General features: G+C 35.1%; 1 protein-coding gene across 5 annotated transcripts; it reads left to right on the plus strand.

Annotated features, from left to right (window-relative positions):
- The first annotated feature begins 1,531 nt into the window (after window positions 1-1,531).
- LOC149773591 (uncharacterized) lies at window positions 1,532-20,498 on the plus strand. 5 transcript variants are annotated; one of them, XM_089946314.1, is made up of 9 exons: window positions 1,532-1,664; window positions 7,576-7,724; window positions 9,714-10,838; window positions 11,256-11,441; window positions 13,776-13,953; window positions 15,780-15,853; window positions 16,988-17,104; window positions 18,231-18,350; window positions 20,069-20,498. In XM_089946314.1, exons 3-9 carry the CDS (start codon window positions 9,758-9,760, stop codon window positions 20,263-20,265), a joined length of 1,953 nt encoding a protein of 650 aa, XP_089802440.1. In that variant the 5' UTR covers window positions 1,532-1,664; window positions 7,576-7,724; window positions 9,714-9,757; the 3' UTR covers window positions 20,266-20,498. The 5 variants fall into 5 exon arrangements, with proteins under 5 accessions (XP_089802440.1, XP_089802442.1, XP_089802439.1 ...); XM_089946313.1 differs by lacking the exon at window positions 1,532-1,664 and adding an exon at window positions 2,587-2,861; XM_089946317.1 differs by lacking the exon at window positions 1,532-1,664 and adding an exon at window positions 2,714-2,861 and having other exon boundaries at window positions 13,776-13,954; window positions 15,784-15,853.
- The last annotated feature ends 3,313 nt before the right edge of the window (window positions 20,499-23,811 follow it).

The raw sequence follows: 23,811 nt of genomic DNA on the forward strand, positions 1-23,811 counted from the left end.
AACCGTATCGGACTCTGATAGTGTCACTTGACATTTTTAATCTCTCAAAGTGTCGCCAAAAATTATGGAGCATCAGCATGTTGAACGATGCCGAGCCACCCGACCAGGCACCGGTAACCCAGGATATCCATCTATTCAATGACCACATACCTGCACATATCTCCGCCGTCCTTACAGGCTTCCTGAGAGAGCACAGCATCTAAACTTTGCCATATGTTAACATACAGCCCTGAGTTAGCTCCAAATGATCTTTGGCTGAATCTCGTTGCCAATGTTTCGCAGAGGGCAGACGATTTAAAAGTCACGAAAAGAATGGGAAAAATTAAAGACCAGTTGAAACAACCGATAATCTTTCGTCTTTGAATAATATTTATGATAATCACATTAAATAAAATATTTTAAGGGATAAAAAGAAATAATATGAAATAAGTAAAATAATGAGATTGTTCAGTATAAAGTGATTCACAATTTTTGTTACAAAGTATTTTACTAAAATTACTTTCAATAAAAAAATGAATTCTAGAGGTCCTGTGTTGTGCGATACACGTAAAAGTACTTTGTACCAAAAACAAAATTGGTGGTGATTTATTTAAGTCTTCTATGCGGTGTCATAATTAGTTCAATCAATAAAGTAAATGTGCATGGGTGAGAGATATCGGGTTCAAATGTTCTGGTAATCTATTTCTTTTTATTACTGATCTTTATTTGAATTTATCCTCTTTATGTACATTTAAGTTTGTTAGAAATATTCATGGTGGTACCTTTGATACATGAAGTAAAGCAAATCTATCGCATGTACATTCAGATATATTATAAACTTACGTATACAGACCCACATTCCCGTGCTCGCTATTGCATGCATACATACCCTTAGACATTATATATGTGTATACATATACCTACATATGTGCACTTGCATACATGTGCACTTGCATACACGCATATATATATATATATATATATATATATATATATATATATATATATATATATATATATATATATATACCTGCGTGCATATGAACTAAATAAGTATAAAACCTGTTACCTGTTAATGTGTGACCGATAAAATACACTAGCATGTATATGCAATGACGTACCAGCGCTAAAATACAAGCTCTTTCGGGAGAAGAAGCGAAAAGTGGCATCAATATATAAAAAGTAATAGAGTATTATTAACAAGTTCTCTTGGAACAATATATCTTCGCGAGCATTTCCGTACCATTCTTGTGTTATCTAAACAAAGAGAATTTTACTAAAAGTATGATCGCAGGTAGGACATTGGCTTTTTAGTGAGTGCTGGATCCAAAGATATATCTCCAAGGGCTGGGGTGGGGTGGAACGGGGCGTTGACTCTCCGCTGCCACCCACCAAAATCAGCTCCTGTCTGTCGTGTTCTGTTGAAAGGCAATATGTATAGCTTGACGAAGCACGTGCATGTGATTCATATAAAAAAAGCTGTAAATAAAAAACACTATCATATGATACGTAGTCATCATATGATGTTGGATCTGGGAAGGGGGGGGGGGAACAACAATATAAATACTATCTCTAGATGGGCCTCCGTTTAGGATGTGGACGAACAGCTATATTATTGACCTCAGAACTAATGAAATAACATCATGAAATTCGTTACAAATATAATAACGGCGAACTTTCAAAAGGTGAGGTGATTTTTCTTTTACTATACTACTTTACTTGCGAAAAAAAGCTTTCGAAAAAAGGTATGAATACCAGAATTTTTTGAAAATGTCACGCCAATTTGTTAGCTGCTGATGTTTCAGTGTGCATGATATCTGATATTAATTTTTTACTTAGTTTATATGTCTGCTATTCTCTTGAACGAAAGAAAAACAAGTATCATGGCCTTGATCGCATCCACTAATATAAGAGTGTAGTGACTGAAAATGATGGCTATCAGTAGACGAAGTACGTCATTCTCGGTCGAACAATGAGAGGTATTCCATTCAGCGCGTTTTACTTACATATTAAGCGGACGCGATCATGGCCATGTCCGGGTCCCTGTGTGGCCGAGTGGTCTAAAGCGCTCGCATTTATCGATCGCTGCCATCTCACCTCTGTCCACTTGAGCTGGAGCACAGGATCGGCCAGAAGAAGTATTTCAGAAAGTTGCCATGAACTTCAGTGGGTCGATGGCTCTTACCGGGATTTTTCAGGGTTCTTCCTCCAAAAGATATACTGGACGCCATGTATAGCCTATCGCGTGCTGAAATGGCGTTAAACCGAAATCAACAACAATATGTCTATGTTCGATAGTATTGTTGGTTGGCAATATTCAAGTTAGATGTGGGCCTAAAAAGTCGAATTATTACGATGCGTTAAGTCTCTTAAATTGGTGGCGGAAGAAATGTAAGACGTATCCTTGCATGTATTATTTATATACTTACACATGTGATTTATAGGTAAATTGTAATGAACAATGGAAACCCCGGTCGGGGTACACCAAGTCGGAGGTGTGGACAGGATTCGAAGCCGCACCAATCTGGTGGGTTGTCTCTGGCGGAACAATGTGTGAACAAATGGAGAATATTGTTTATCAATCGATTATTCTTCCTCGGTTTCAGTAATACTGCATTCAGTACTGGTTCACTCAGAAAAACATTGCTGTACGTGTAAATGGGAAATCCCAACTTGTCCTGAGACTATTGGGCATTAAATATTTCAAAGGCGTGTGTAAACTGAACATTTACTTTAAATAGAATAAACGAAGTGTCCTGATTCAGACGTGAATAATATTTCAGTGAGTGCACGTAATTTTAAATTCACCTTGAGGCTTAAATAGGTGATTGGGTATTTCTACAGGCTAATAACGACCAATTCCCGCTGCTAAGACCTTAAATGTGAGTAGTCTCTTTTTTAAGTTCGTTGTTGCACTCGTCTAAAAAAAAGTCTTATTATTTATAATCACTCGTTTTGTTCTCTCTTCGTATTTTTTTAAGTTTGAAATGTATTCATTACGTATTCATATGTAAATTTTTCCCTAATGAACCCTCTTTCAGTGTCGATACAAGGAAATCTTTATCATTCTCTTAATACGTGATTATCAGCTGTCCTTATTCCAGGAAGTAGGGCGAGGTGAACTTAAACACAGGGATTTGATAATCGTCTAAAAATAGACTTAAATGGGAATCCCAGCTTGTAATGCTGTGCTGACAGTTAACATTTACCGCGTTCACAGACGCACCCTTTAGAAAGAAGTACGTGTGGAAATATATTGATCGCGACTGTTGTGTACGTGGTCTATGGTGGGAACTGTGCGGTGATTCAGCTTGAAAATCTGACTAAATAGTAATGTACTTGAAAACTAACAGTTTTGTTTTCACTATCCTCTACCTTTAAAGTTTAAATAATGGTACATTCATAAAACTGACAAAAATCGCATGATTTGCCCTCTCTTAATATTGACGACAATGCAGGTATTTCACCCGCCCATTATTGTTTACTCGTATATTTTAAAGCGACTGATCCGATTAAGCCATTTGGTACACTTTGCATGCATTTAATCATAGGTAATCACATATTTCCAGTGCAGCAATTCAGACTTAAAATTAGACCTCTTGTTTTTGTGTTTGACACAAAGTCTTGATCAGTTGTGCATTTTGTGAAAAGGTGATGATATGCATGTACTGTTTCTGGAACGTCCTTCATGGGGATTTTGCACGTTATTTCTAGGTTTGTTTTTTCTTCTCCGAATTATGTACAGTAAATAAAAAGAACCTTGGTTAGTTTTGGGGGAGATTCCAGTTTTCTTCACATTGTTGGAAAGATTTTAGTGTTAATCTTGGGATGCATTTTAAACACGCAATGCTTTTTTTATTATAAAGAATGGACACAAGCTTCAAGACAGGTAAAGTTCAAATGAGTCCATTAAAAAAATGCACAAAGAAATTTTGGTTGACTATGTCAGTCTGTTGTACGTTATAATAGCCTCTTAAACTGGCATTTATCTCTTTTAGCTAATATATAGGAGTGCCTGATCAGAGTTTGGATGAATTTTACAAAATACAGTACAACGAATTTTATTTTTACGAAATACAGTACAACGAATTTTAGTTTTACAAAGTACAGTACAACGAATTTTAGTTTCACAAAATACAGTACAACGAATTTTACAAAATACAGTACAACGAATTTTAGTTTCAAAAAATACAGTACAACGAATTTTACAAAATACAGTACAACGAATTTTAGTTTGCCGGCAGCTATTTCGAAAATCTACGTACGTACATAAATACAAACGAAATGGTATTAATGGATTAGTAAATCGTAAATTACTATATCATTCAAACGGATTACTAAATTGTCATAATGAGTTACAAACTCGCTTTCACAGTGTGCTAGTAATTCCTTGTAACGAATTGCTAAATCGGTTTTTGGATTACTATTCGTTTAGAACAGAATTCAATATCGTTCTAGCGGACTAATGAAACGGTCTAGTGACTCTAGTAGATTCGTATATCGTTTAGCAGATAACGGATTACGAAACTAGTAGTAAATCTTTGTAACAGAGTGCTTAAACATTATGACTGCTATAATGGAATAGTTAATCGTTTCAGGGGATTACGTAAACATAGGCATATACCTGCTAATTAGGAATTACCATTTGAACTCTTTCTGCGAAGGAAATCAAGAAAGGTGACGACAATGCAGGCCTAATAGTAGAATAGGATAGCATCAAGATGGGATCTTTTTTTATCTGCATAGGATTAAAGTGTGTGTGTGTGTGTGTGTGTGTGTGTGTGTGTCGGAGGATATGACCTCAAGATGGTAAATCCTATGTTAAACATTTTGCCAAAGGTTTAACATTAATATGACACTCTAGCTTCAAGATGGGAAATCATAAGGTTGAAAACGTCCGTCTGCTTAACATTATACGGCAGTCTGGGGTGAGGATTGGAACTTCTATGCTAAAATGAGTTTAAACAGTAATATAGGCGATATTTCACTATGGCAACAAGATGGGAAAGCCTAAGTTTAAACTTTGTCCATAGGTTTAACGTGATGGGTCTGTCTAGCTTGAAGTATAACATGATAACACTATGGATCTGTCTTGTGGCAAAATGTTAACATGATGGTCTCTAACTGAAATGTAATGCTAAAATGTCCATAGATTTAACATGTATATGTCTCAATGGCGACTAACAAGAATTTAACATGCACTTTGCACTCTGGGTATAAGGGGAGTTTAACATGGAGATGGCGCTCTGGGTGCAAGATTATTTTAATATTTTAACAACACCCACAATTATACCATCATTTTCTGTAAGCCCGTATCTAATATCCAACTCCCACACTATACCATTAACACACCGTTGAAGTGACCTATACACGGTATACTTTTAACACACCGTTAGTGATCAGAACCCATTTATAAACAAACCAAGGCTTACACTGTATCATCCCCACGGTATTAGACAAGCCAGCACCCACTCATTGACGATACAGGATGTGAAACAGACGATATACTATAGAAAGAAATATACATTAGTCGTACATTTAAAAAAGCAAGTAAAAACCACAAAGGTCATGTGTTCTTTCTTTTCAATATATAAAATAATTTACGTTAAAGAAAACGTTCATGTTTTTATTGTTGTTTTATGGTACAACAAATATACATTTAAAAATGTTCAAGTTTCTTTTCTTCGTGGAACAACAAATATACATAAAAATAGAACAGAGTTGATATGTTTCTTTAAATATACAACAAAATGTACATTTCAAAACAAAATTCAATTTTTCTTTCATGGTGCAACAGAAATTACCTTTTATTAAACAAAGAAAAAACAACAAAGTTCGTTTCTTTTTTTTATGGTACAATAAATTTTCATTTTATTGTTGTAGTAGCAAACAGTTTAGTGAAAAACCTGACTTTACTGTTACAGTTGCACACATTTTAGTGGGGATAGGGATTTTACTTTATTTATACCGGAATAAATAGGATATATTTAAGTCAGTTTTGTTTATTAAGAGCTTAACTTATATTTTATATCCATTCTTTTTCATTCCTCCAAATGTGACCAGTAAATGAGTTTGTGTTTGGATTGTAACAATAAGCCAATGACACAATTTAACAATGTATTAATCGTATGACAAACAAATGACGTATGTAACAATGGAACTGATTTTGGGTAAAGTCAGAGTACTAACTCTATGATAACAAAGTGCTGAAGAACAAAATTTTACACCATAAAGCATTGGTATTGTAATAAACTTTCAGTCTTTGGTTGGTAAAAACGAAATACAGTATTACAAAGTTCTCTCTTGGCTTTATAAAATATTTAATATTTATGTATGATGTCATTCCAATCTCTATGTTATATTCGCTTTGTACTCAAAGTGCCATCTCCATGTTAAATTCCCATTAGTACCCATAGAGACTCGTTTATATTTAACATTACATTTCCGTTTGAGGTCAATCAGGTTCAGATTGGTATTGTAGGCTTCGCTTGGCACCCCCTTAATCAGAGATATTATATAACTATGAAATGCATGTCAGTTTATTAGGATGGCTGATAGAATGGTCATGCGAAGAGTTCACAAGAGACAAATTCTCATTAAAACCTGCCTTTTGAAGTATGTTTATTAATTTTGTAAGCAGTACGTCAGTAATGTTTGTCAAGTTAGTAAAGATTTTCTCATTATACAGCAGTTAAAGTGGAAGTCTGCTTTACAAAGAATTAGCGGAACTAGTATTCAGTTGTGCCGGAAGAATTTAATGGAATTTCTAGCCTAATGTATAAGCTAATTAACAATTCCTCGAGGAATTGTTATAAGCTCTAGAAAAACAGCATGGTATTCTGTGCAAATAAACATGATGTAAATTTGGCATTCCAATGACTTTAAGTCTTGCTTACCTAGAATTCGACATATAAGCCATTATGCACTTGCAAATAGGACTGTCATGATCTATATTAGGGCTGGAAGTCCCTGAAATTGTTTGGGTTTATGAGGTTTGACGCCATTTTTCAGTACATGATATATACGTGGCGGCCAGCATATTTAGCTGAGAAATAACCCAGAAAGAACTACGGACCCAAAATAGGCTACTTGCAAGCTTTCTCACGTACTCAAGTTTGTCGAGTCGGAATGAGATGTGTGATCTGTAAAGGCGATCGCCCTTGACCACTCAGTCACCAGGGGCTCCCTAGGAATATGTCGTTGAATGTATATAGCAAAACAGCTTATTTTGGTAAGTTTACACAATATTTATGTCGAACCTAGACCACATCAAATTAAGGACTAGCAATGATGATAATACAATGTATTGCAGCTATTCTATAATCAGATAGATGGATTGGAAATTAGTTAATTTAGTCTTGAAAAGATTTTTTTCCCCAGTCTAATTTGAAAAGAACCAAAAACGAAAATGGAATGTGAAAAACATACTACTTTATATAAATTCAGAATTTCGAGATCGTAAGTGCTTATATACTGAATCATTTATTGACTAGTATTGCACCTGACTTCAAATTTTGGTTCCGCTTTTTATTTCCCTTCGTCATGAGGCACGTTTCTCAGTTGAAAAAAGTCCAAATGTCCTCATTTTCTTTCTAGATTTAAATCGGTTTTCAAACGATCCTTGAAGTCAAGACATCATCAAATAATGACCGGGATATTTGTGCGATTGAATAGGTATTTTATGCGTCTGTGTATCGACATCTTCTGATATGATTCGCATCATAAGAAACAACTTCCAATGTACGGTATGCATTAATAATATATATTTAATTATCTCACAAATGATTATTATTTTCTAACTTGAATTCTTTCCAAAATAAACATAATTTAAAACAAAAATCCGATTAAAACCGTCAATCTTCACTATTTAATGGACGGCGTGGCGAAGTAAACTAGACATGCACTTGTCATCCCAAGGAAAGTTCTAGCTGCGTGGACAAGTGCTTTCATTATATAAATATGTAATACCTTGTTAATGTGCTATGGTCTTAAACTAAGTAACAGGCAAAGCAAAGCCAACAAGTTTAGTAAAATTCAACAAATATTTTATTTCCCCAGAAGTTAAAATTTAGAAGAAACTTACAGTATTGTGAATCAAATCCCAAAAAGTAATACAAGATATATCACAAGTCCAAAAGTATACAGTGTCCCGAATGAATTCCAGTATTCAATGTGATGATGTACCAATAGTCTTGGATAAGCCGATGTGCCAACAGTCTTGATATATCACATTTATATTACCAATAACGCCCATGCATTAATTCACAATAATCCCAAAACAGTGATTTAGTCCAGAATGTCAATGAGCACTTTGCAATTGAAGTGAATGATTTTTAAGTAAAATGTTTCCTCTCCAACTATATCTTAACACAATTAACAATACTTCTAGAGACTGAACCAAATGTAGAAATGAGTAATTGTTTACTTGGTCTTCTTTACATATAGACTGCACCTGACGTATTACAGAACGAAATGCCATTGACCCAGGTCATTTCCAATGGAAATCTCAATCAAATTCGTAAACGAGGTCAGGATTGTTTACTTACATTTTAGCAAAAAATCTGACAAAATATCTGGTAGGCTGTATAATTACAGAGGGGAAAACAAGGTCCTGAACTCAAATCCAAGTAAACATGTTGTTTTGTTATCTTAAAGTATAAAATACAATCGTGTACAATAGTTAGCTATGTACAGACCTCTGAAAAGTAATGGAATAGGAACGATTTTATTAAAATAAGATCTTCACTGTCCTACGTGAAGATCTGACAGCGACTGCTACGGGGTCATGTTCCGGTAACCTATGTTATTAACATAATTGCTAATTTTATCAGCCAATCAGATGAAGCCTTATATCTTTGCGTTTGGGAGACTGTGTAGAATTGCTAAAGAGCATTAGCGTGTGCTTATTGGTTTGATTACCTTTCAAATTTCTGAAAGCTGCATTTCCGTTGGCTAACTCAAAGGTCACCAGACCATGACCCCTGAGCGGTCGCTGTCAGAGGTTCGCCCAGGACAGTGGAGATCTGATTTTAATCAGACTGGGAATAGGCACTGGAATAATCTTTCTGCTTTGTTAGGTATAGAGATACACGCTTACGTACGTGTCCGAAGTTACTAATAATAAAATTCTTGGTAAATATGTTGACAATTTTCGCATTTTCCCCACTAGTTAGGTAGTATCTAAGAAGAATTAAATTAATCCCCATTGGATGGGTTTAAGTCATATGAGTTCTTCCACGATGCTGGAAATGAGCAATTTCTCAATTAATAAGTAGGGACGTAATGCGATGTTTACCTTTTACGCCTCTTTAAAAGTACCTGTCGTTGGACAATTTTCTCATTTTTATTTATTTTGTTCTTGTTGTGACATCAAGTATGCAGACGTATTGTATGTTGCATTTAGAGATTTTGAGAGAAAAGAAACAACATTTGTTTGTATTACTTCGTTGAAATAGAAAGTGCTCATTGCTAATTTTGAAAGAATAAGCTGGCGCATGCTTTATTGTAATATTGCCACCAACATGTGTATAATCGATTTTAAATAGTGAGCTATACCTCTGCTAATATGCCACTCTTATATTTTTGTCATTCAGAAAGTTTTTATGTAATGACATTTGTAATCGTCCTCAACATGTTATTGTTCAAGATAACTTAACCAAGGGAAGTCAAGATCTGCTGAATGGTATCTGAACTTCACACTGCAATACAAAATATATATTTTATTTTCGTTTCAGATACTTAAGCCATCGTGTTTGGAACTAACACTATAAGATTTCAAATGGCAGAACGAATAATCGTCTCGCACTGTACCAACCTGTTGGATAGTCCTGACTCTTACACTTCAGATTTGGTTTGCAAACTTAGACCTCACTTTGGAGGACAATTCATTTGTTTAAAGTGGGATGGCGAAAATAGCCTTGATGTAATGATTCTGAGACAGGTGGGCATCATTGATAGAATAAAGGCCTGTTTTCAGCGTGTTTCAAGTGACCACATTGGGCGTTTTAATGCACAAATGTCTTCATCGAACGAGACAGCTGTTTCTTTCATACTTTTGTCTCAGAAGAACAAATTATTTCTTTGCCGATACTCTAAGATACAATCAGTGATAAAGACGATCTACAATTACTTAGCTGAATTAGGCTTTCGCATTTCATTCATGGAGTATAACTCAGAAGATTCTTCGTTTAAATCCAAAAGGTATAATAAAAATTATAATTTTTCCGCAAAACTTCATCGTCAAATAAGAAGATATGAATCATTATCACGTACAAACGGTGTTATAGCGAGTGACAAACTGGTCAAAAACACAAACTCAGGCAAAAGACAAATTTTGTCTAAATACAGAATAAAAAAACCCACTAAGAAATTAAAAATGGTCACACCTCGATGTAAGGTAGATAGCCATGTCTATAAAGTTTATCCCTTACATGGTGCCAATCAGCACACCAATCCTCCTTATCCTCAGTACAGTGATGGGAATTCTAGTACCAGAACGTCATTGCAAGATGCTATAAGAAATATGAGGCAATCCCCTAATCAAAGCACAGATCAAAACTATGTTGGACATGGTCTGCAGTCTCTTTCTATTGATGACGAACGGCATTCAGATCATATTCCTAACACCAGTTCCGGAAGCCTTCCTACACCTATGGAATGTGAAGACTCACCATGTACAACGATCTCAGGCCAACCTGTTTGCCACGATGGCACATCAAGCATTGGACTAGAAGCTGATATCTCGCAAGAAACTTCGAGAAGTGAAATTTGCATCAATGGACGTACTTTAGACCAAAGTTTGCAATTTCAATTTTCTGGAATAAATTTATACAATACGACAACTTCTGCCATTGATTCCGGTACGTTTTCAGCTCTAGTCAGTATGATACATCATTTTGTAATTATAAATGTCGCATAACAGAATACATTATAACGATAAACTAAGAAATTGGTTCAAAATTAAAATCTTGCTCTGAAAACTTTAAAGGCTTTTATACATTATCTAATACATCAGATGTTAAATGTTTGCATATCTAATTTGGTTAAGGCGATGGACTCTTAACGCTTAGGTTGTGTGTTCGATCCTGCCTTCGCCAAAATATATTTTTCTCTTTCCTATTATTTTATTCTACAATTTAAAAAAATTTCATGTTGTAACGATATACAGATTTCATATCATACACTAATACATAGCCACACACTGATGAATTTCGCACGTTATCATCATTTATATATATAAAGACTAACTAAGCCAAATTAATTGTTTCCTCTTTCAGGACCGTTCAGACCACAGGCTACCGCTTGGCAAAGTACTAGAATCAACGACTTACTGCGCATTCTCGGACATGTCAGATCTCCAGAATATGCCGATTTCAAAGACCGTCTCGACACGTTTTCAAGATGGCCCTCAGACATTGTACAAACGCCAGCCCAAGTCGCAGAGGCCGGATTCTTTTACACAGGTATGTATGAAAATAAATTTTTTAAATATGGAAATCTTGTTTTGCTGGTGAGGGTCCCACACTGACATTTTCCCCATCTTTGGCCAAATTAGCGTTAAGTATTATTTCGGGGGGCTGTCTGATTGTTTTTTCCTCTATGCTGCTTTTGCCATCAGTACGTCTCAAGAGTCATATGGCTCTACTTAGTGTAATTGTGAGATTTCGTAATCGGTTGTGGATGAGTTCATCTCCAAGGTATTGATTTCTTTCCACATAAGACATTACTTGATTATTGATTTTCTACAGTCTGGTAAAGTTGTATTCATCTGGTGATTAGAACTGGATGCCAGTTCAACATCTATGCCAAATGTAAGACCAGTTTACTAATGAAGTAAGATCCTCCTGAATGAGTCTAGAATAATCTGCGGAGGGAGTCATCATCAAACAGACGAACTGTATAAGTGACATTTTTGGCTCTATTGTTGTATATAGACGGAAAGGTAATGGACATTAGGCGGTACCATAAGGGATATCAGATGTAAATATTACAGTTTCGGGCATCGTGCTCTGAAGAATAAATTGTTTGGTTCTTTTTTGTCCGCAGTGATTTGATATGAATCATATTTTCTGGTTTCATATTCCACATAAGTTGTGATTCACGTGATTTGTTCGATCTAAATCTATGTTGAATTTCAGCAAGGATGTGATTTGATCTATGTATTTCGTTGTCTTACTGAACAATAGCTGCCCCATGCTGTAGATGATGTGTTAAAGAGAAAAGTCTTTTATTCGATTGATCTTGTTTCACCTTATTGTAGATAACTTTGGCTTGTGCACACTTCTATGCAGGGCTACATTCCCACTCTTAAATCCCTGCTTACAGTTGTAATATATTAAAGGATCCAGTTTATTGGCACCGAATTTTATATGTCTGACTTTGCAAGTATGTAATTTATCATAAGCATTTTCAGAAGGTGTCCGAGTCCCTTAAATGTACAGTGTCATGCAGTTCTCTGGTGTAGTCTGATAACTTAAAGCTTGAGCCTTTTTGTGGGAGTATGTAAAACTGTTCCTAACCTTCAGTGGAGGAACGGAACTAGTCCTTTCTGGCCTTTTACATAATATAATTTCTTAAGGTGTATTTTTTTACATTTGTAATAAGAATGTTGCATGTTTAGTCACTATGGGCTTTGCATATATGAGTGTTGACTTTTTTCTCAAGGCCAAAAACCGGTTCCACAGAGCCCCGTTTCTTTCTTCTACATTGGTGTATAATGTATGTTTTGAGCCAACGTATGATTCCATCTAAAATAAATTTGTTGCTGTTGATGTTTGACACGTCCATTTTCGTAATGATTTTCATGTTATTATTATATTCTAGTATTTAAAATTGCTCATGAAATCAAAACATATTTTCTTTACAGATTTAGATGATGGATTTGATGTCAGTAATTGCATTCCATTTAATCAGCCAGTGGATTTTCTTTGCCAGGTGTAATTATGGTCCAAATTTCATATCACCGTTGATAGTTACAAACAAGACGTTGAACAGATTATCTCTTCTTGCGGGTTCATGCATCAACTGTTGAAAGTACTTATCATATACAAATGTTTTCATTGAGTTTATGCGTTGATTTGAGATAGCAAACAATGTTGTCTCACTTTACATTCGGTAGGTTCAAAGATAATATAACTGAGAGACTGTTTATAAGTGGTTGTAACATGTGTCCAGCTTCGTCAAGACAGCAGTCTTGGTGTCTGTTATGAAATAATTCACGATTGAAGCATGCAGTGTGGGTTTGTATGGTGTTTAACATCTCAAATTTGATCCAACAAATTTGATTTTGCATCCAAACATCAGGTTCCGAGGTTGCTATCATCAATTAATATTCCCTTTCACACTCTGACAACTTATCACTGCTTGACAGCGTGTTGCTGATACTCGTAATTGGGCATGCACAAATGTTATCTAGTATACAACATCGTTATTGGATAAAGGTTGAGCTTTTTTGTTTAGCCGTTTCTGTTCCTATCCGGAGCCTGCAGTTTCTAAGGTTGTTATACATTTGTATGCATAGACTTAATGTTTATTTCATCAGTATTGTCAAAATAAAAATGGTCAGCACAAAAACATTTTGGCTGTTTCGCCTCAGTTATACACTTCACATTGAAATTTTGTAAACATCTCAAGACAATCTCATAACAAAGATTTAAAATTAAAACTTGTAGTCACCGTTTTGTGTCCTTAAGCTGACAAATATCCGATCTGGAGTTTGAAGATGCGCTTTTTCAAATATGTCTATACTTCAAAAAACATTCAGATAAATTATATTTTGTTTGTTCTCCTGTCTGCAGGGTCACATGACATAGTTCGGTGCTTTGCTTGTGATGGCGGTTTGAAGAACTGGGATCCTGATGACGATCCTTGGGTTGAGCATGCGCGGTGGTTTCCGCAATGTGCATATGTTCGCCATGTAAAGGGTGAAGAATTTATCATCCTTGCACAGATGACGACAGAAGAATCAGATGAAGAGGTAAATCATGCCCTATTCGCCATTAATCATTGCAGTTTCAGTTAAAGAGTGGTTTTGAAATCATTGCACTTTTTAATCTACTCTCTGAACCTTTCTGTATAAATAACATTGCTTTCTTTAGAATTATTTGTACCAATTTCTTTATATAATTAGTTAAATATCGAAATGTTTAGTTAGGAAAAGTACCTTTTATCAATTCTTTCTTTTATGTAATCGCAACTTTTCACCATCTTTCTGTTTTTCATTGATTCGCACATGCTTGCCAAATGACCTTATTGTAATGTTTTCTCCTTTGATAAGTATCCATTTTTGTAGAAAGTCTGATCCACAGTTTCTACATTCATTATGATCAGACATTTCCATTAAACTTGCAAGTTGAAGCAGTAGTGCAATTCTCACATTATCTTGTTCAGCTCGCCGATGAAAAGTACTCATGAGATTCTGTTTGTTAGAATTATTATCGTGCAAGGAAAATTTTGTTCATTTGCAAGTTTATATCAGCCTAACATTAGTAATCGAGGTTTTATCGTCAAAATGAATTTTGTAAATTAATAATCCAGAACTGCTTGAATAGATTGAAATTTAAGACTGTAATTTATCCAACTTAAGATGTGCAACAGGGCAATTCGAATCCCAAACAAAATACAGTACAAAGTTTAATTGGATGTATGGTTCCGTAGATATTTTTGTCGTCATAATCAACTGGACGTGCAGTAATATACATGTCATTCTAGTCAGTATACGCCTTTCCTGTACGTTAGAGAATAATTTGTAACCTCTGACAGATTGATAAATACATTTTAAGAGTGAAATTATAGTCCCTAAATGTTCAGACTCCGATGCAGTCTTAGATGGACTTGAGGTTTATTGGGTAAATGGGGTCCATAATACTTCACAAAAGATCTAACAAAGAATATCAAAAAGCAATAAAAATGTGCATTAATGTCATGATGATAGTCAGTGTTACAGCTGACGCTAATGCAAAATAGGAATCAATAAAAAAAAATTACTGTCGCAAATGAAACTATTTTTTGTGCATCGGGGACTTTTACGAAATGAATGACGAAAGTATACTTCATCAATTTTTAGTCTATTCGTGTATTTTTATTTTTTTTACAGAATTGATTGTGTTCAGTCTTGTTTACATGTAAAATCATTGCTTGCTCTATTTGTGACTTTTACGAAATGAATGAAGAAAGTATGCTTTATATATTTTGGGTTTCTGTGCATGTACAATTTTGATTTTACCTATGTGGTAATAATAGATAGTTTATAAACTGCAGTTTATCTCTGCTAAACATTATATATACGTATGTAAATTGGCTATTAAATATTCCTTGTTCACACGCTATATTGGAACCAAATAATAGGTGTACAAGATCACGCTGGGTAAAATAGAACGAACGTGTGGGCCTAGTCCATCACACAAAGCTACAAATATTTCATATTCATTATTACTTTGTAATCATTCTACGTTGTCAACGCATTTTATGAAACTCTCTATTTCATTGGCAACATACCAGATGCTATGCTGTAGATTGCGTTAACTTTTGTTATGCATTCTTGTTTCATTAAACAGAAAATCTGTTGTATATTTTTGTATTTACTCCTTGCAAAAATAAAGAATACCCAAATATTTTACAAGATTTTTAACTTGTGTAAAAGGCAAACACAATAAAACACATTTATCAAGTACACGAAATGTTATCCAGAATGACACCTTTGAATGAATCCAAACAATATTTCAAGCAACTGCTTATCCACTGTTTTTCCAGACGAAGTTTCAGATTTTGTTAATTTTTCTGTTTTGTTTTAATGTCTTTTGGCAGTATGACTACGCAGTACATGCTGGTGCGACTTGGGGAGGGGCCGAAAACAGTAACACGAATGCAAACTCAGGTAAGGGAAGGACAAAGTAAGAGAAAAAAATTGGAAACACTGTAGCTACCTACTTATCTACATGTCACATGATACATATGTCATACCTGCCACCGCTCCGGTGGCCTACTGGTTAAAGCGTCCGCCTCGGATGCGGGAGGTCGTGGGTTCGATCCCCGGCCGAGTCATACCAGAGACTTAAAAATGGTACTAACATCTGCCTCGCTTGGCGTTCAGCATTAAGAGGTTAGTGTTAGGACTGGTCGGCCTGGTGTCAGGATAATGTGACTGGGTGGGACATCATGCTACATGTCTGCGGCATGATGCCCCAGTGCTAGACATCACTATAAACTGCCACATTGCAGACATCGTAGCGATATGACTGAAAAATTGTTAAAGCTACGTTAAAAATCAAAAATCACATCACATCACATCATACCTGCCATATTCCTAGACAATGTGGTGGTGGTGGGGGGGGCGGCTCATAAAGTATGTTTTGAAGTGTGAAGAACTGTTTAAATTGACTAAATGATATGGACATGTATAGTTGGGGTAAAAAATATATATGTTTATTGTTTTCTCATATTACTGAAAATCGTTTATTTAGAAACACGACCCTTGTCTGGATGAGTAGGAGTAAAAATTTGTGTATTTTGCGAGCCACATCATTTTATGGCGGGAATGACATACATACATGCATACATACATACATACATACAGACATACAGACCGACAGACATTCTAAAATGCTTTGTAGAATTTGAAATGTGCAATGCTTTTTAAATAATGTCAAAATAAATGTGCTTTTTTTGTCAAAACGTTGTGTACGTCTCCAAACATCTTTTAGTCGAAATATGTTCTTATCTAAGTCGGTGTATGCTGTATGTATCACCTGCTATATTTGGCAACCACCATACGTGCTCAAGCATGCACTAGAAATATCACACATATTTAAGGTATAGAGATCTGCCGAAGAAATAGATAACAACTTCATTATCCTTACTACTACTACTACAATGCAATATGTTGTGGGTAACCTTCCATTTCTGATATCCTTTTTTATGTTCCGCATTATGTGAACAAGTAGGTGTCCTTGTTTCAATTCTTACCGTCTAAATATTACATCGGATCTAACATAATTTTGTTTTCTTTCAGTCTCAAATGAAATCTCAGTTCCAAGTGTCCTAGAAACTGAAGGTGCGCAATTAGTACTCAGTATGGGATATTCCGAGAGAAATGTCGCACTGGCTATCAATGACATTTTCAAGAAAGGTAATTCAAGATTTCCAGTTTAGTATGATGCGAACATTTTCAGAGAATAAGTAACAGAGTACAAGATAGTTTAAAGATGAATTGCTTTTAAACTTGTCAGTTTAGCACCTTCGATGCACTGGCATGTGCTCCTCTCATTCACTTCCTTAACCATAAGGACTGGCGGGGGAAGAGGAGCTATGCAATTACAGCAATTAGTTGAGATTTACTTGCAGGATGTACAATATAATCTCTCTTTACTAGATAACAAAGGAACTGAATAAAATGTGAAATGGAAATGTTACACTTTCAAGAACAAACGGAAGATTAGACAAGTCAGACACAGATTGTTATAGGTAGTTTTCTAAGATAATACAGATTGTATATGGTCATGTTTTATATAGACATAAAGGAGATATGCATATACAGCTATGCAGACAATGATGTAATTGACATAACAATGACATCCAATTGGTTCTCTAGAAAAAAAATATGAAAAAATAGTGTTTCTACCTGAAGAGCATCCGTGAGAATGGTTCCAAAGTGTTTGAAGGAATACAGGATAAACATATTACAGATGTCATGTTTTCTCTAACCCGTATGATAGTATTATTTCTATTAATACATGGATGGTTAGGTATTGGAGTCATTAAAAATTCAGCCATATCTCTCTTTTTTGTAACCATTTTGAAAAGATAATATTTAATTTTGATGACTTTCCATGCTTGTGATATTGTTGTCAAGCTGACATGTATAAATGAAAAACTATGTAAGGAATATAAATATATCCTTCGAATTTCTACATCTGATATATTTTTCATACATTTATTATGAAATCAGATATTGACATATCGTTTCACCTTATATTCTCAGTTAAAATAAAATAAAATCCCAAAGAATGACAATGTTGTTTTGAAGAACAATATACAAGCAAAATAAGAATATTTTTTTTTACTATTGGACACATTTGCCAGATCAGTTCTATACTGGAATGCGAATATTCAGTTGTAATGAATGTTGTTGTAATGAGAGTTGAATGTACTCTATATGACTACAAAGAAAACATAAAACAATCAACATGTGGTTATGCAAAGAGGTTTTATTTAACAATCATCTCTCTACCATGATTTCTCATTATGTCTTGCAGGAAAAGAGAGTTTTTCGGGTCAAGATATTGCAGATATCATATTGGAAAAGGAAATGCGCAAAGAACTCGTATGCTCCAAAGTGTCGGCTGACTATTCAACATCTGTCGAGAACGTCACAAGTAAGTGCAGCAGCAAGCATGGAACAGTAATTATGCAAATGTAAAAGAAAATCTCAGAGAAATGAATTCCCTTGTGCCTCAAGCCGTCTTCTTGCGACTCTTTGGTCATAAACTAAGCCAAAAAAATGTGTAAAATTTAACATATAGTTTAATTATGAAGTTACGAAGTTTACTAGGAACGTACAGTATTATTTTTTAAATCCGAAATAATCCCAACTGCTTTATCACAAATCCTTAAGACTAATGTTCCAAATCTTCCAATGTCTGCCAACATTCATGAAACATCACAACGGCATTGTCCTTAACTGTTTTTGAATAATTCACATTAGTTACGGATTAATACTTTAGTCCAATGAGTGAACAAAGGAGTGAACAAATGTTTCCTCTCAAATAATATCTAAACACAAAATTAAATGCATCAGCAGACTGATGTTACGATATGAACACAGGAAATAAGAACCCATTATAGGAATGAAATCAGTTGCTCACTTGTAATCAAGCATACAGCGCTTAAATGCATTTTCCTCTTACTCACATCGTGACATTTAGCAAATACCCCACATCATTAAAAAAACACCCACCCGACCAACCCATCCAGTGGGAAACAACTTAATTCTTCCAAGAACACACTTGACGACCCATCCTACAGGAAATACACCAAACTAGTAAACAGGTTTATTATCAAGATTATTAGTAATGATTGTAAACAGCATTTTCTTTTAGATCCTTTGCAATCTACAGGAACTATTAAGATCTTAAAATATAACCTACACTGGCGTTACAAATTTAGCTATCAAATATATTATCGATCACATAAAATTACAGTTATAAATAACAGTTACACATAAAATATAGATATACATAACACTCTGAACTAAAGATTAAGTTTTTCATCGTTGGCATTCCTGTACTGCATTGCCTTGTATTGGGCAAATAAATATAACATGGAAAGATCCGGTGCAGCACTTGCCACAGAATAATAAGGAGCAATTGCTAAGAGAACACGTCTGACGTTTCTTAGATATGTAAACAACTTTATTATTCTAAAGATTTTTCGACTATTCAGTCCTTTTCGAAAGTCAGATTTGTTTCTTTTTATGTGGTACATGCTTTATTTGCCAGCTAGTGTTTGAGATGTTCTGTGAGAGAAACCTCTAAACACGGCTTACATTATGAACAAGTTACCAGGTTTGCATTTGGACAGAAAGTGTCATCTCTTTTTGATTGCACTGATGGACGAACTCTTTGATCTAAAGATTATAAATTTTAGACTTTGTATCTTTTTGTTTCAAAAATATTTAATATGTATTATACATGAGTTTCTAAATAACATCTGAAACCAGAGTAGTTGTATCATCAATCCCTTGGCATTATTTTAGACCTTAATGATATGTTCATCTAACCAATTTTTCTATATTTGTTTAAGGACATTGTAACTTACAGTTTGTTCTACAAAGGGTATCTAGCTCACTCCTGACTGAAAGAAATAAAATGGTAGTAAAACGACGGGAAGATAAAACATGTTCATGTTAAATGTTACGAGGAAATATACAGAATCTGGGGGGGGGGGGGGGGTAAATACAAATTCCTGGGACGTAAATTTCATACCATTTCATTTTGAATGCCTGAAGACTCCTTACTTTAGATATAGATATGATTAAAACGAGAAAAGACACATTTAGGATATCGATACTTATTTTAATTTTCTATTTTTGCAGCTGCTGAACAGGCGATTCGCGAGAACAAACATTTGAAGGAATTGTTACAGTGCATAGAATGCAAAACCAACGAACGAAACATTTTGTTCTTACCCTGCACTCACCATGTGGTCTGTGAATTATGTTCGCGTGATTTGCATATCTGTACTTACTGCTATAGAAAAATCAATGAGAAAATGAGGACATATATGTCCTAAGCTGGAACGTGTGTATTTCTGATTTTTAATTCCATTTGACTTCGCATCACCAAGGTTCTTTACTTACATTGAATAAGCCCCAACTTCAATTTAATTATTTGTCAGTTTTACATTTTTTATATTTTTCATTACATTATATTGTAATGTAAATTTATTCACTAGAGATGAGATAAAGTTCAAATTTTTCATTTTTGCAGAATTTTCTCTCGGGAATTAATTATTTTATTTTATAAGCTTGCTGCTTTCACTCTGGTGTTACTGTTTATTTAAGCTTAAATACGTGCCATAAGAATAGAGATAGATGAGAGAAAAGTAATATCGACATGGAGGTTTCATTGTACAATATATAGTTCAGCCTAAATGAAAATGGGACGGATACGATGTCCAGTATGTCTTCCACAGCGGCCTTCTCAAAAAATCTTATTATCGCTACAATCCTGAACTGAAAATAATATTGACATGGAATTTTCACAAGAAGACTTTATGACGTGTACCTGGTTCTAAATAAAAATTGTTCTGGTCTTTTGGCCGCTACATTGGCCATCTTGAAAATGTTACTATTGCTCTTCCCCTAAATGAAAATGAAATCGTGCACTTGGATTTTCACCCAAAAAACTTAGTATGCTGTTTACTGGTCCTAAATGAAAATGGTGCTGAAATGATATCCGATATGGCCGTCACAGTGACCATCTTGAACATAGTGTTATTGCAAATCATTCTGAATGAAAATTAATATTGAAACGTAATTTTCACCAGATTACTGCTTATAAAACATATTTGATCCAAAATGAAAATGGTGCCCATATGATATTCAATATGGCCAATACTGCGGCCATGTTGAGAACAGTATCACTATTCCTCGTGAATGAATGGTCGTATCAACATGGAGTTTTTGACTGAACATCATGTTATGATGCCTAGTTGGTTCTAACGGTGCCGTTTAGTCATTCTGATTGTAAACCTTATCACTAGTTCTTCTGACTTAATGGAGCTTTCATTGAGAGACCCCTTACGATTTCTATTTTGGTCTAAATGAAAATTATGCTGATCCTACTCCTAATATGACTGCCACAATGGCCATCTTGAGAATCTTTTTATCAACATTTCTACCAGTTGGCTGGTATCTAGACATTGTGCTGTTATCAAAAGGCTTTGCATGATATCTAATTGGTAATAAAAAGAAATGGTGGAAATCTGGTATCCTGTATAGTCACCAAGGTAACTGTCTTGCAAATCTTGTTATCGTTTCTCCTCTGAAATGAAAGTCATATTAACATGTGTTTGCCACCACAAGATTTAATATGATGCATTGTTGATACTGAATGAAACTCGCGCCAAGTTCATTGTATCCACTTCAGCAGCTACTTTGGAAATCGTGTTATCACTTAAGAAAATCAAAGATGGTTTCAAGACTGCACATAAAATGAAGAAATGTTCCTGACTTGAATTCGAGGAAATTCTTTTTTAAACCGGTAGAGCGTCAGTCTCTTCGAGGGAGTATTACTTATCATTTGATCTTCTTAGTTTTCTTTTTCGCTTTCATTTATTGCCTCAGCCTATACTTCAGTGACATGCTGCATATGTTTTAAATGAAACAGTTTTTCATTTGCCGCAACTATCGCAACAGTTTACCTATTTTGTTCTCACTTTCCCCATTTTTTCTTTTACCATTCTATATGCGTATTCATACAACCTTTAATGAATGTAAGTATAACATGTCATCTTAAATGTGTCTACAGATGTCTAATATACCAGCTTTAATGTGTCTAAAGGAGTCAAATATACTATCTTGAACGTGCCACCTTTAAGTTGTTTAGGGGTGTCAAATATACCACTTTCAATGTGCCTAAAGTGCCAAATATATCACATTTGGTGTGTTTAAGGGTGTATAATGTACCACTTTCAATGTGTCTAAAGGTGTCAAATATATTACCTTCGATGTGTCTAAAGATTTATAAAATACCACTCTCAATGCGTCAGAAGGTGTCAAAAATATCACCTTTAATGTGTCTAATGGTGTCTAATATACCACCTTTACGGTGTTTAAGGTATCTAATATACCACCTTTACGGTGTTTAAGGGTATCTAATATACCACTTTCAATGTGTCTAAAGGTGTCAAATATATTATCTTTGATGTGTCTAAGAGTGCATAATATACCACTTTCGATGCGTCAGAAGGTGTCACACATATCAACTTAAATGTGTCTAAAGGTGTCTAATATACCACCTTTAAGGTGTTGCAAGCAGTATTAGCCAACTTTTTGTACTTGTAGATCTGGACGTTTTAAAATTGTGCTTGACTTCAAACGCTTAACCTCACAGTGAAAGTGACATGCAATTATAAGTATTTTTAGTTAATCTTGAACTTAAAGATTATAATACAGAGAGACAACACGTCGTATCCACAATCATCTAACGTTATATATGTGGCGTGCCAGATCGTTATGCCGTCACTGTGGTAGGTGTTGGGTGGCGTGCTTCCAATGTTTTTAATTAAATTATTATAGAATCCTCAACCAGGCTTGATTTTGGTTGGAAGTTAAATTAGTGAAAGATAGATGTAAAAGCTCCTATGCCCTAGTCAGCAATGTCGATGGTTAAATGACTGACTATACAAAAAAGTGAATTTCAAAGAATACAAATTTAATGACAATTCAATAACAAAATAAATAAAATTTCCAAAGTACTCTCCTTACGCTCGACCATGTGATAGCCTATTGCTCCATTTGATTTGAATTGCGAGATAGCTTTCCACCTGTCATTGTATTCTACTCGTATATGTATTCTTCTCTCCTATTCCTCGTATTCCTTCTCCTCTTTCTCCCGAGTTTCTCCACATTACTTCTCTCCACCGATTCCTCGATACTCCTCTTTCTCCAACACTTTCTCCTCCTCGACTCCTTTTCCTCCTCCTCGACTTTCTGCCGATTAGACTTGTCGACTCCGACTGCTCTACTAGTTTTAATTCCGTCTCCCCTCTTAGAGACTCGGGACTTACTGAACCGGAAGTTCTGTCCCCTAAAAGCTTTCTTTAAGAAGCTTTGTCTTTCCTTAGAATATCCTCCCTAAGTTTTACCACTAAATTACGAATTGTTCTCTCGGAGTAATCCTATTTGCTCAGCAATCTTCCTAGGCAAGAATAAATTTTCGATTGCCAGTTATAAGTTTTAATTCGGATCGAAATTGTTACCACACCATCAGTCTCAATTCCGATTGGATGTCACTTTCATTCTATCTAATCAAACTTAGCGGACAATGTCCTTCTCGATGTCTGTCCACGTGGGAACGGATTTAGAAAACGTCCCGGTCACTCGCGGTTCCTCTGATCTAAGGACAAAGTTGCAACACCTAGGTAAGAAGTCGCTCGAACTAACGCCTTTTCCAATTCAAGATCCCGGTTCTTCTCTCTGGTCATGATAACCTTGCATAAGAGATTAAAACTCTAGCCTGCGGAAATTCTCAGACATCAAACATGGCTTGTACTAAGACCTTAGTTTATGCACGACTTACGAACTGGGCAGAGCAAACGTGACAGATTCATACT

This window comes from Sinohyriopsis cumingii, unplaced genomic scaffold (genome assembly GCF_028554795.1).
Source record: "Sinohyriopsis cumingii isolate HCF-2022 unplaced genomic scaffold, ASM2855479v2 utg000624l, whole genome shotgun sequence".
Taxonomy (NCBI): domain Eukaryota; kingdom Metazoa; phylum Mollusca; class Bivalvia; order Unionida; family Unionidae; genus Sinohyriopsis; species Sinohyriopsis cumingii.

What these genes read in the sequence shown, in the direction of transcription:
- LOC149773591 (XM_089946314.1), top strand. Translation starts at nt 9,758, where the DNA reads ATGGCAGAACGAATAATCGTCTCGCACTGTACCAACCTGTTGGATAGT. An exon ending in TAACACGAATGCAAACTCAG is followed by an intron (nt 15,854 to 16,987) that starts GTAAGGGAAGGA and finishes GTTTTCTTTCAG; the next exon opens with TCTCAAATGAAATCTCAGTT. An exon ending in ATCTGTCGAGAACGTCACAA is followed by an intron (nt 18,351 to 20,068) that starts GTAAGTGCAGCA and finishes CTATTTTTGCAG; the next exon opens with CTGCTGAACAGGCGATTCGC.